Below are 14,039 nucleotides of genomic sequence, written 5' to 3'. Positions count from 1 at the left end.
GATGTCTCTTTGTTGTCAAATTATGAGTTTAATAGTTTACATAGGTAGTTTGAATAGGTATAAATGAGTTTTTATTGATTGCTGTTTTAATGTTAAGCTTCCATTAAAATATTAATTGTAATGATTGAGATTTATTATGATGACTCTTAAACTTTGAATTGGAAGGTTTTTTGAATTTAATAAATTGCATAGAATCTTATAATGTATTTCTAAATGTTTGGCAGCACTCTAAAAGGTTAAATATGCTAATAATGCCGATAGTAAATCATAATTTTTGAAAAACTGTCAAAGTGTTTAGACGCATTTCAAAGTTTCTCTTAAAAATTTAAATATTTAAACGATTATTTCTTCAGTTCTGAACATGTAAATAGTGAATTATATTAAAATCAAAATCATGTTCGAGTCTAATCTAAAATAGCTCGCAAAGAAGTTAATTTTATAGTGGTTTAATAACTTAAGAAAAGTAATTAAGTATAAAAGTGAAAGTGATTTGTATACTGAATATTGTAAGTATAAGTATAAGTAAACAACTGCAATCAGTTATAAGTATTATCCAATTTACATGAACTGGTATCACAACGAAAGCTGTAAAACAGCATCGGTTTTAGTCGGATTTTAAAATCAATTTAAAAGATGTCATCTTCCAATCAGCTACCACAAAATGCATCATACTCAAAAGCAGTTAGTCAACCACGTAGTATATTAATCCCAAGCAGAGATCAAGCTATTTTGTTTAACACTCTAGAGAATTGTACAATTAATGACTATCTTGAAGGATTGAGTCAGCATATAGAACCGAAAAATATAATTTTCGCATCCCGTATATCAAACGGTAGAATATGCATATATCTATCATCCAAAAACCTAGTAGATAAATTCATAGCAGAAACAAAGAAAATAATAGTAAATGGAAATATACTAAAAGCGAGAAGATTAATAACTCCATCAGTCCGCTTAATTCTGTCCAATGTATGTCCAAGCATACCTTCTAACATAATAATGGACGAATTAATAAAACTAGGTTTAAATCCTTTCTCAGACATATCATATCTACGGATAGGAGCAACCAATCCTGCCTTTAGTCATATTCTAAGCTTCCGAAGACAAATTTTCGTTTCACCTTTTCCAGACAACTTTGTACTACCTGAATCTTTTATTATCGAGTTGGAACAAACATTATACCGCATATTTATAGCCCAAAACGAAAATTGTTTCAAATGCAAATTAACTGGATACCAGGCAGCTAATTGTCCAAATATTTCACCTTCTAACCATCCTCACAATGATAGTGCAATGCAAACAGAAATAAGACAAAATTCATCAATAAATTATACTCAACAAGATAATCTACAAAATACTCCCGCAATCTCAAATACCACTCCCTCCACACTTACTACGTCTTCTCAAACCATATTACAAAGAGTGGCAATCCCAAATTTATCAATAAACCAAACACAACAGTGCTCACTACAAAATACATCCATACATTTGACCACTTCTTCAGTTAACACTACAATCGCAACACCTACATCGTCTGAGTCATCCTCTAATACCCAAATACATAAATCAACCTTACCCGAAACAAGTCAACACTTACCTCCAAATAAAAATACACATTTGAATTCTTACGAACCCCAAGTAACTTCGAACAAAGCAACCGGAAAAAGAACCCTAGAAGATGCAATCACGCCACCCTCCGAAGAAAACTTTGAAAAACCTAAGCTTCAATTAAAGAAAAAAACCAAAACTGATGACAAAAACTTAAGAAATGATATACCAAATCTCCAAACATTATTGGAAACAGTTAGAGAATATGTAGAAAGGGAAAAGCAATTGTTAAGCTTCGATCAAGTAGTGGATCTATTCGAAAATATACAAGGATCAAAAGACATAATCAGCGTAACAAAATTGTACTCAGAAGACTCTTATGTACATTCATACTACATCGACAAAAGAATAAAAACCATAAGCACCAAATTAATACGAAAACTTGGCAAACACATAGGTTTACTCTCTACAGTGAAAACTTAATTATCGGAAGAAGATTCCGACTCATCGGTAAATAATTCCTCTAAAGAATAATAATATCACTGTTGACTTCATGTCTGTTCCATCACAAGTCTTAGGAAAAAACATGAATATTAAAAAACACAATAAGTTATCTTAAAGACTCAGAACTGTATCAATTATTGTAATTTTTTCTACCTTTACCTGTATTATATTTTTTAGGTCACTAATAACCTTGTGGTTGCAGCGTAAATAAATAAAAAAAAAAATAATCATAATTTTAAAATTACATAGTCTTAAACGAATTTTGTAGTTATACGTCCAAAATTGATTTACTTACCATCCAGATCATATACTTTAAATAAAAATCGTATTTTGTCATCTGGTGTTTGTCCAGCAAACTGGTGCATTGCATCGAGAAACTCTTGAAGTGAAATGGATCCCGAATTGTCTTTATCAAATATTTGGAAAACTCTGTCCGTAAAAAATGGCTGAAAATATAAAATATAAATTTCTCTAACAATGTGAGAAAACAGTACATTGATAACTTAGTGATTTATAATCAATTGAAAAGAGTTACGAATTCAGACAATTTAGCAATCCAATCTGCAATCAATTTAAATACATATTATTATTAACAGCGGTATAAAGGATGATATAAAAATGCTACAACAAATTCTAAACTTTAAAAGTTTTGCTTTTTATCCCATATTCACTTTACTTTTTTATCGCAATTATTTCAGTACCAATACAAGTTCCTTCACTTATATTTTGTCTCCTCTATCCGTTTTCTTATCAATATTTAAAGAGTTCTTTGATTTAATTGGTCGAATTATCTGGTTCTTTCTGGCCAGGCATATCATCCTCATTCTCTAAAGTTAGCTGCGATTCATCGTCTTTACTTTCAGAGTCCCCTGCTAGCTCAACTTTACTTCTTTTTGAAAGAAAACTTTCTTTTTTATTAATTTGACATTTTGTTTACCCTTATTAGCAACGCTTTGCGATAATTCGCGTTTATAAGGTGATGAGGTAATTACAGCTGCTTTCGGTGCGTTCTTCCTCTGTTGGTGGATTTCTTTTTAGAAATCGGGGTTAGCAAAATGTCATAAGGGTCAGAAATTTTCTTTGCATTCCAGTAGATGGCCCGGGTTAAACGTCTAGAATTGATGGTCTTATTTTTAATTGAAATGTGGTTGATCTTTTGCTTGGAATCAAAGTAGCTAAATTATTTCTGATAGCAGTGAGATCATCTTCATCAAGGGTAATATTTTTATTTCCGCTTACAAACAGTTTTTGTCAAGAAGAAAAATTACAGTAGCGGAAATACACTCACTGCAATTTCCTCCGTCTGAGATTCTAGATAGGCCTTTTTAAAGAGTTCACCAATGTCATATTGCGACAAAGGTCTATTATTATGGTGAATACATCGTCGACTCTCCTCACTATGGTAAGTTTTTAATACCCCCATAAACGTTTTGTCAAGGGGCAGAAAATTAGGTGCTGAGTGCGGCGGAAATCAGATTACCACCACATGATTTTATCTCGTCAAATTAATAACCTCTAAATTGCAGGCGTGGCTATAATGTCCATCTAAAACTAAAAGAACAGATGAAGATTTAGATGGTTTTACTGTGGTGTGTGGCTATAAAGGATCTAAACCATTGGACAAATGAGGTTGTCTGAACCTATTCACTTGGATGGACAGCTGATATTGACCCAGCTAGAGTGCCTTTTATTAATTGCACCTTCATATTTTTCCTGGGAAATATGAGCATTCTTCTTCTTTAAGTGCCATATCCGCGACGAAGGTTGGCAATGATCATGGCTATTCTGACCTTCGAGGCAGCTGCTCCGAACAATTGCCTTGAGCTGCAACCAAATCACTCTCTCAGGTTCTTCAACCAGGAAACGCGTCTTCTTTCTACGCGTCTTCTACCCTCTATTTTTCCTTGAATTATGAGTCTCAAGATGTTGTATCTTTCGCCTCTCATCACATGTCCGAGATATTGCAATTTCCTTTCTTTTATTGTATTTTCCATTTCCCTTTCTCTGCCTATTCTCCTTAACACTTCTATATTCGTAATTCTATCTACCCATGGAATCTTTAACAATCTTCTAAATGTCCACATTTCAAACGCGTTAAATCGATTTATTGTATTCCTGTTTAATGTCCATGATTCAGCTCCATAGTAGAGTACACTGTGTACATAGCATTTAACTAGCCTTATTCTGAGGGCCAATGTCAGATCTTTGCTGCATAAAATCTTTTTCATTTTCACGAAGTTGGCACGTGCTTTTTCAATTCTGACTCTTATTTCTGCAGTATAATCGTTATTTTCTGTGATTATCGTTCGCAAGTAAGTATATCTTTTTACTCTCTTAATCTGCTGGCCGCCTACCATTAATATTTCGTTTGTATTGGTGTTCTTGCTAATTTTCACGAATTTGGATTTTTCGATGTTAAGAGAGAGTCCGCATTCTTCACTATATCTTAATATTTTGTTCATTATTCTTTCTGTCTTTTAAGTTGTCGGCTATTATGACTGTATCGTCGGCATACCTAATGTTGTTAATTAAACTTCCGATGAGCAATAAGCATTGGCGGTACATAATTTCCCCCTGCACTCATGTAGGCTATCAAGGTAAATAAAGAGCCTCCCTCCTTTGAAGTTAAGGAAGCAATTTGTCTTTTTCCTTTACGTCCGATGACGTCGGCTACTTTGTTTTATACGACAGTTGCTGGAAAATTAAACTCTTCATACGCTTTGTTTTAAGGAGTAAAGAGTTTGTTAATAATATCTTTATTAAACCTCTTGGCCCGAGCAAAAGAGGTCCCACTTGGTTTTCTTATAAGTATTTCTACCCTTTGTAAAAATAAATCTAAGGAGCCTCTTAGGCTGTTTAGATTTATTTTGTCTGTTTTTCCAGAAGGATGACTTATGCCGTTTTTTCTGACAATTAAAATGCCACACGCCTAATGTCTTTACGGGTTTAGCTTCCATTTCAAGAATATATTTAACTAGTGTGTCTTCCAATTTAAGAGTCAGGATTGCACTTCGCCCCAATTTTATTTGCACAAATTGCTCTACATTTATGTACTCCATTTTGCCTAGTCGCTGCACGGTAGTCCTTGGAACACCAAAAAGTCTTAGCTGCCTTTAAAGTACCCATTCTTTTTTCTCTGACTGAAAAAGCTGTTCAAGCAGAACAGCTTTTTTCATATCCTCTGTATCCGCTCTGTATCATCTCTTGGGGCCCAATTTAAAAGTTATCATATTTTTACGCGAGATTCTAAAACAAAACACTTAATGTTATTATAAAAGCTACAAATATCGGCTAGCTCATATTTGAAGGGTAAGGGGAAAAAAGAAACGATGTCACAAAAGTAACTTACAGAGAAAAGTTAATCAACGTGACTAATCTGCTGGTTATGATCTTAGAAATAAATAAAACTGCATACAAATATTTTTAAGTAGTTTATTACTATATTATTAATATCTAAACAAAAGAATACGAACTTAACATTATTAGATTTGGTTGAAAAAATAAAAAAGCACGTTAACGTCACAAATAACATGTTAAAAACCAACGTTGTCCACTTTCTACATAAGCCTACACAGAGATTTTTCATTTGTATAGCAATGTTTCGTAAAATTCTTGAGCATTTTGAAGACAAAATCGTTTTAAAACTTGTAAATCGTTGTACTTAGCCTGGGAAATCGGTAATGGTCTATGGTATGCTTGACTTGGTAGCTCAAATTCGCCATCTTTCATTTTTCTTGGAACAACAGATTTTATTGATCTACCTGTTATTTGCTTGCTTTCCCAAATGCCATTATAAGTGGTTCGGTAAAAAACCAATCCGCGTTTGTCTTTCACCAATCGAAGTTCTCTTACTTGTTGCAGAGCTATTGGACACTTACGAATAAATTTTTCTTGGAGAAATGTAGTCCACTGTTTCGTTAATGTCTGGTCCACGTCTATAACTTTGAACGGTTCCGGCTTTTTTCTTTCATCTTTTAACACATTTATCCAATCTACGGGTAGTTCCATCTTAGTCTTCAAATTTATCAAGCCCATGTTTTTATCACATTCTAGATACGAATGTCCTCTAATGGGGAATGTAACTTGAATAGTATCTAGACGCTTTATGTCATGGACAATGTAATGAAGTAGCCGAACAACTGTGAAATTTTTATTTTGTCCACCAGCTGAGTCGCAGAAAATGTGAAGATGACGGACTTCTGTTGGTAGTTCATTAAAAATGAAATAGAAGAGAAACGATGATACCTCGTCGGATCCTTTCCTTGACACATATTCAGGATATGTAAAAAAACAGGATTTTCCTGAAGACGGCACATGAATGTTGAAAGAAAACATAGAAAGTTGTCTCCTATAATAAACATCGTTAGTGCTGATGTTGGGTAGCAAAATGTTTTTCTGGTAGTCCATGACGATTGATTCATATTCAAAAGTTCTCCTAGCTTTTATTCGGGCAGCTCGTTTTCTATCATAGAAAACTTGGGCACGACTTTTGTGCAAGTTATTTTCAGTAGATAGAGCTTTTATCTGTGCTGCATCGTCAACAGAATGAAAAGTCTTGATTTTTGCATTAAACTCATCACACTTGCTACAGGTATCTGCCCTTGGGTATCCAAATGAAATGTTGAATTTGTTATTAAAGATATTTCGGTACGTGTCATATGAAACAGATGCAATAGGATACTTTTCTTTAAACATTTGGAACATTTTCATAATATTTAACTCTTCACTTAAATACACTTTTTTCGAGTCCTGAATGCTATAATGACTTAACCTGCCCCGAAATGAAGCAATATGTTGCTGAATTTGGTTACTCAAATCAGAAGTTAACTGACGATGTTTCGAAGAATGCTTTCCTCTTTTGTCGACAGGAGCAAGTCCGGATGTTTTCAGAGATGCTTGAATATGAACCAACTTAGATCTAGTAATACCATGCATTGCAGTAAAAGCACTACTGCAGACAGATATTTCTTCTATGTTTTCTCTCTTCACTCGTACTCTGTAGCGGTAGGTAGCATCATGGTGTTGTTCTCCATCGACTTGTCGTGACCTTTGTCTTACAACTGGCAATACAGCAATCAATCCAGCTAAATAACAGTTTTGAGCATCAATTGATCCTAGTTGATTGAATCCGTTAAGTATGTTTTGCCTCTCTTGAGCAGTAGTGTTTTCAAAACACTTCAGTCTTTTACACTTACAATCATCTCCTAACTCGTGAGCCTGCAATCTTAACTTTTTCATTACATCTGCAGTTCGAGCAATTTTCTGTCGTTTCTTGGTTTTTTTAACAGATCGTCACACAAATATTCTTCACTCGAACTCATCTTGACATAAACTGCCGCGAAAGACGAAAAGAACAAAACATGACGTAAAATTGTCACGCCCTGTTAACTGTCGTTGCTATGCAACTAGTTGGACTACGTCGGTTGTTTACCAGTACTGCGAGGACAACGTTTGTTTTAAACCAGTATGGGTATTTTCTAATGCTTTCTTATTTGGACACCGTTGGTATTATTCCCATACAAGTTAGCACGTGTTTGGGACCGGATATTGTCAACACAATAAGTTGATTACCTGAAATTCTTATAAAATGGACATCGTTTGTTTTTTCCCCTTACCCTTCATTTGTAACATAACATTAGGCCATATTGCAAATAATCTCAAAAATTTTTAGAAGCTTAAAAATATTTTAAGATCCTAAATTTCAAAATTCTTATAACAAAATATAAAAACACAAATCATCTTGGGTTTGAAAATGTCGATAGTTAAAAATCATTTTTAATATCGATATTCACTAAGTTAGAGATTCTAACAATCACTATTGCAAAATTCCTCAAAACGGTAAAACACTAACAGAACTCCTATACAAGACTGTGCTTGTCAGAAAAAGGAATCTTTAATTAGTGGTGAGTTTTTAACCCATATTACAAGCTTACTCCACAGTTGTACCTTCTCCCTTTTCCTCTGCAATATATTTACATTGTATGTAGATTTTAATGGTTTTATTCAATAAAATAAGACACTTACGTTTTTGGAGACGACAATTTTTTTGAAATCATCTTTTTTAATCTCCTTTCCTTCTCCCACAGTCTGTCTAAATAATTGTTCAAGTCGATCGATGCTGCCCTTATCAAAACCTGAACGAGATCTGTAAGTGTGAAGTGGTTACGATTATTTGTAAACCGATGAAATTTTGACTACAACTTACCTCGTACTCGTCACTGTACTTAAAAACTCCATTATAGCTTCAGAAGAAATGACGCCAGAGTTCTCTTCGTCTATCAGTCGAAAAAGTTTATCTACAATCTGTAAAATTGACAAATAAAAATAAAATGTTTATTACATATAATTTTCTAAATATCTATAAATAAAAATGAATACTAAACCTCCGTGTGAGATAAAAAAAATCAGGAAGAAAATTCGAAAAGAAATAAATGAAAATAAGATAAGTATGTTGAAGTGGCAACAAAAAATTGAACTTAAAGTGACTAAAGTTAAAGAAAAGACAAAACTTCACCCTGTATTTTAGTTTTGTAATGAAATGTTATTTTATGATACTTTACTATTTTTTTATTAAGCATTTCCTATACCTAACTGCTTAAATTTGTGAGTTATTCGTGATTTTTTTAACTAAACATTAATTGCAACAGAAATTAGGTGAAATGTTATTAGGTTGGGCGTGAAAAAAATACACAATAATCTAAAATGATCCTTGCTCTTTGATATTTAATAAGATATCAAAATACCTAAGTAATTAAAAGTGATGCCACGTTTAATATACAAATAAAATTAAGTGTAAAACAAAATATTTACATAACAAAAAATCGGTTGCCTGTAAAGTCGGTTTTACGGGCGAAGATTTTACGTGACAACGTCTTTTTCTCGGTAGAATATTTATTGATATTAATATTATTAAATTGCACAATAGGAACAAGGAATTGAATGAAAATAAGAATTGCACAAATTTTAACTATAGAAATATATTTTGTTTACTACAAAATTGTACATGTAAACTTAAACTTAACTAATTTCTATTTGAGTGATTTTGTCGACAGAGACACAAGCACGCACCCATTCAACGCGCCTAATTCTCTAGTGCTGCGCGCGCAGCGGACCGATCATGTTTGAGTGGGAGAGAGACGCAAGGCATTCGCCGGTCCGGCGGGCCTCTCTCTCGTTCGGTGACTCATCGTAACAGACGTGAGCGGGCGTTACACTTTTTCATGAGTGACTCCGAGCCACAACCTAATTTAAGACGTTGTCACGTCAAAAAAAATCGTATAAAATTTATAATAAATATTCAAAAAGGCCTCCGTCGATGTCAATGCATAATTGCATGTGATCTTCAAAAGGGCAGCTTACACTAGTTAATACATTTCTGTTTAATCTCATACATATTCATTTCTAATTCTCTTATTCATATTCTCTCTCTCCCATTCTAACTGGTGTTTTATACACCTTACATTTTATTTAGCCCCAGCAAATAATTCATAGCTTGATTAAATCTGGAGATCGTGAAGGCCACCTTCTTACTTCTTACTTTTCATATCCATCTATATTCTCTCACCTATATTCAACGGTACTGCTTAAAATATTTCCTGCAATTCGTTGTCCAAAAAATCCGTTTACGTAATCTTCGAAAAGAATGGTCCTATGATCTCATTTTTAGTCCACAAATATTTCAGTTGGCTCTAATGATAATTGAAATGTTTCAAAAATCTTAGATTTTAATAAAGAAAATAAATTTTTGTATGTCATTGACAATTTGTCCTTTAACAAACAGTATGCTAAAGGAACATAATGTCTATTTTCCAAGCCATGTATAGTAAATAATTGTAGAAAATATTTGGTACTGTATGAAACTGTACCATCCATATACATACAAAGTTTTTAATTTACACAACAAACGAATATTTGCCTCGCATGAAAATACAATTACATTTAATTCAGGATGATTTAAAAACAAAAAACTTTCATTGCGACAGGTTTTAGGAGAATAATTACTAACCGCGTTATGGACTTCTGATATGCTTCTTGGTAACGGACCTGGTAACAGTTTACGACGACAGTTGTAAATGTTCTTTCTTATGCTAGCTATGTCAGGAACCGTCAGCAAATTGGCATCACACTCAGCAACAGCAGTTCTTGTAATTTTGGCAGGCTTTTCCGATATGTCCTCTTGGGCTTTTCTTTTACATGCATTGGTTACCATCTTTACTTCAAGCTTTTTTGGATCGGCTTCATGATTATGTACCAAATCACTTTTTGTGATGGTGAGGTCCTCACAGCCTATTGTAAACACTTTTGAGGAACACTTAGTGTTTCTTTGGATGCAGCGCCAAAATATCTCGCCGCTTTTTAACACTTTCTGTTTCGAGAACGAATTATGCTCCACCACTAATAAATCTCGACCACGGGAACTTTTTATCAAATTCATTTTTTAAATATCCGTATACGTGCACAAGTCAACGTCAAACAAGAAATAAATTACAACTGAAATAATTTAGTCACAAGTACACAAGTGCCACGCCCCCCGCCGTGACAATAAATATTGGGAAAACCCGCTTGTCCTGCTTGGGTGCAAATGTTCATCGCCGCTAATTACCTACCTACCTGCTTTACGCCGCGGTGTCGAAATTTCCTATAATAAAATTGACCCTTCGATTACTCCAGGTATAAAGACAATTTGGTGTCGAAAGTTCGCCCGCCGAATTTTTAATGGCCTAAACATTTATGATCATGTTAATTAACTATGGGTGAAAATGTGGTGTAAATTAGAAATTGAATAATAGTGGAAATTATGTCTGTTTACAATTACATTCTTGTGGAAAGTAGCTTCATCTCCAAATAAAACGCATTCCAAAAAATATGCATAATTCTGAATTTGTTCCTGCGCCCATAAGTAAAATTTTACTCTTTTCTTATAGTTATCCTCTTGAAGCAACTGTGCCTGATACGGATGCAACTTGTGTTTTTAGACCACTAATTTCAAAAACATGTGCATATCCCTCGTACTAATATGCGTATTCTCAGTAATACTAAGGATTACATTTAATTCATTTTCTTTATTTTGTTCGATCATATTTTTCGTAATTTGCGTTTTCAGTCCGTTGAGGCTAGTCTAGTAAACTTCGAAGAAAAGATTCTCTTGGTTGTCGTCTATCTGGGAATTGCTGATGATAAATTCTTATTGCTAGTAGCACATTTTTGTTATACCCTCCTGCACAAAAGCCATATCAATAGTTTCTATATATATATATATATTGGAATCTCCTCGTATAAGTATTAAATTTAAATCCCGTCATATATGTATTAAAATAACGAAGATTGTTTTCCATGTATCTCTGTTCCTACCGTACATGTTAAAATACCCGAAATATATTTCAATTTCTTCTTAGGTCAGCTCAAGTTAATATAAACCATTTTAGAGTTGGTTATTATTTTACAGACGTGTACTTTCTCGGCATTATCTTTTAGAGTCTTATTTGAAGTCGTCTTAAAGTTTTTGTGCGTCATAGAAATAGGATATTTTGCATTTTAATTCCCGTCAGGTGTTATTCCAAATTATGTGAATGAATTATAAAGATAATTTCGTCATTCTTGCTGCGATCGCTACCAGAGGTAGTCGATTTTATCTTGGATCCAAATTTTTCATCAAATTTGTAATGTCCTTTTGTTCTTCGTCCTACGTTATGAAAAATAAGTTTAGTAGCGGTTAATAGTAGCAATTTAATGTGTAATTGCAGTCCAATTCTACCTGTCCCAGTTTTTCTTAAGGAGAAAAGTTCCAAGTTTTGTGTTCAGTGCTTCTTCAACCTCGCTGTTCCTGTTTTGTTCCTGAAGCAGTTTTTTTGATCGTGTCCAGAGAGTTCAACCTCAGAAATTTTAGCAATAATCCCAGCAGTTTCAGTGCAAAATTTTATGTGAATACCCAGGTAACATTTTGTGTTTAATTTTCAAAGTAAAGTAGACATTTTTTTCAAATAAGAATAATTGCTTTCATAACAAATTAAATAATGTAATATGTATTATATATTGTAAATCAAGGGTGTGGTTATGCTGTCAATTTATTTGTTCTTTGTCGTCAGTATAAATGTCGACATATGGCAGCTAGCCTTAAATTTTCTATGACGTTTGTTTATTTTGTTTTTTTTTAGAAGAGGTTAACTTCATGAAGTTTCATTTTAATTAAAAGATAGATATTTAATTTTAATAATCTATTTCTGCCACAGTATAAATAACTGAATAATAGTTTTGAAAGTTTTTTGTAGCGTTTCCCAATTGTAAACAGGTAGGACATATTATATAAGTCTTTTTTATATTTTATTTTGGTATAATCCCATGTAATTTGTTTATCTGTTTGTGTAACTGTTTGTTTGAGACAAAAATAAATGTTTATTTTATTTCTCTGAACCATTTTGTCTGTTATTTTAGAAAAATCTCCTAATCTTTTTTTGTGTTTACTTCTTTAGGAAGGAAGAGCCTTTTTTCCTTCATCCAGCAAGTTTAGGATCCTTCGAAGCGGCGTCCTTTTTTCTTAAATAGCTAGAAGTCTTTCTTGTTGTTCTATTTGTTCATTTGTCCCAGGAGATTCATGTAAGTAACCCCTTTGTTTCATTTTCTTTGTAGTTGCCCCAATCCAACCCCCTTGCCATTTACTTATCCACGACCCCAGCTCTCCTAACAAACCCTGAGTGCCGTTCGCATACGCTTCGATTTATTTTGCTTGCTCTATCTCGACCCCCATAATTTCAGTCCCCAATTTTCTACCCCTTATAATAATACCCCATTTGGTAGGCAAAAATATTTCGTTACAAAATTTATTATAATACCTTATCACTACAGCTGTTTCGGCAGACTCTTTCACTTGAGAAAAGCAATGTGCCAGAACCGCTGTAGTTATAAGATATTACCTATAATAAATTTTGTGGAAGTTTTGAAAACAAAGTTTTCAGTATTTTATTGTTATATAATATTAAACTTTAAGCAAGTTTAGTGTCAACTTGGTAGAATATTGTTTCTATTAATATTTTACACACCAATAATCTTAACTACTGAGGTATTTTAATATCCCATCCAATATTAACAAATTAAGGATTAATTTAAATTAATATGTATTTTTTTTTTCGAAAAATTATTTCTGATTGAATATTTTCACGGAGAACCTGATAAAATTTCACCTCATTTTTGTTGCAATTATTATTTGGCTCAAAAAATCACGAATAATACAAGTTAAAGCAGTAAGGTGTAGGAAATCTGTACACTAAAATACAAATAGGTGTTTAATTTAAGAAAATTGTGAAAATAGTTCTCATTCCAAGTTTCGACTAACTCTGTATATCAAAATTAAGTATTTCACTATGTTAATAATGTTAGACAATAGTAGACTATATTAAAAATATTTTGAATAAATATATTTTTGATATCAAATATCTACAGTAATAGGATTTCCTCGCACTAATGCCGCTATTGTCAGAACAGGCGATATTGGATTCCTAATCAACAATAAATGGGAATAAAAAGTAGTAGATATAACTAATATCTATTATAGAGTAGCGAGCTTAACCGTATAACAATCGAAGAGATACAATATACAAATTATACAAATATATTATACGCCCAACGATTACTCACACTGACGAAGAAATAAAGGAACTCTACAGTAACATAATTGAAGCATTGAATAACAATAAAAGTTACTTCAAGTATTTAATTGGTGACTAATGCCAAAGTGGGAAAGAGAAACGGCAAGGAACAAGTCATGGGAAAGTATAGAGACGGTGAGAGAAATGAAAGGGAGAAAGACTAGTTCAGTTTGCACACTACTAATACATGTCTATTGCAAATACATTTAAAAAAAAAAATCGAACAGAAAATAAACTTGGGTATCACCAAATGGAACCACTAAGAACGAAATTTACTTCATTCTAAACAACAAGGTTGCAACAATAAAAGATATCAGGGTAATAAATAAATTTCAAACAGACAGT

The 14,039-nt window shown here is 33.0% G+C and overlaps 1 protein-coding gene across 2 annotated transcripts in view; it reads right to left on the bottom strand.

Moving 5' to 3' along the window:
• Nox (NADPH oxidase) overlaps positions 1–14,039 on the bottom strand; it is a 352,627-nt gene that overhangs the window by 34,388 nt on the left and 304,200 nt on the right. For both annotated transcript variants that reach the window (XM_072533051.1, XM_072533052.1), the window contains exons 5-7: positions 8,258–8,355; positions 8,077–8,197; positions 2,348–2,498 (exon numbers count right to left, since the gene is read on the bottom strand). In XM_072533051.1, coding sequence (XP_072389152.1) covers positions 2,348–2,498; positions 8,077–8,197; positions 8,258–8,355 — 370 coding nt within the window. The remainder of the gene's footprint in view (positions 1–2,347; positions 2,499–8,076; positions 8,198–8,257; positions 8,356–14,039) is intronic.

Source organism: Diabrotica undecimpunctata, chromosome 5 (genome assembly GCF_040954645.1).
Source record: "Diabrotica undecimpunctata isolate CICGRU chromosome 5, icDiaUnde3, whole genome shotgun sequence".
Taxonomy (NCBI): Eukaryota; Metazoa; Arthropoda; class Insecta; order Coleoptera; family Chrysomelidae; genus Diabrotica; species Diabrotica undecimpunctata.
The sequence above is the reverse complement of the archived record's forward strand: the minus strand, read 5'-3'. Positions and strand labels throughout refer to the sequence as shown.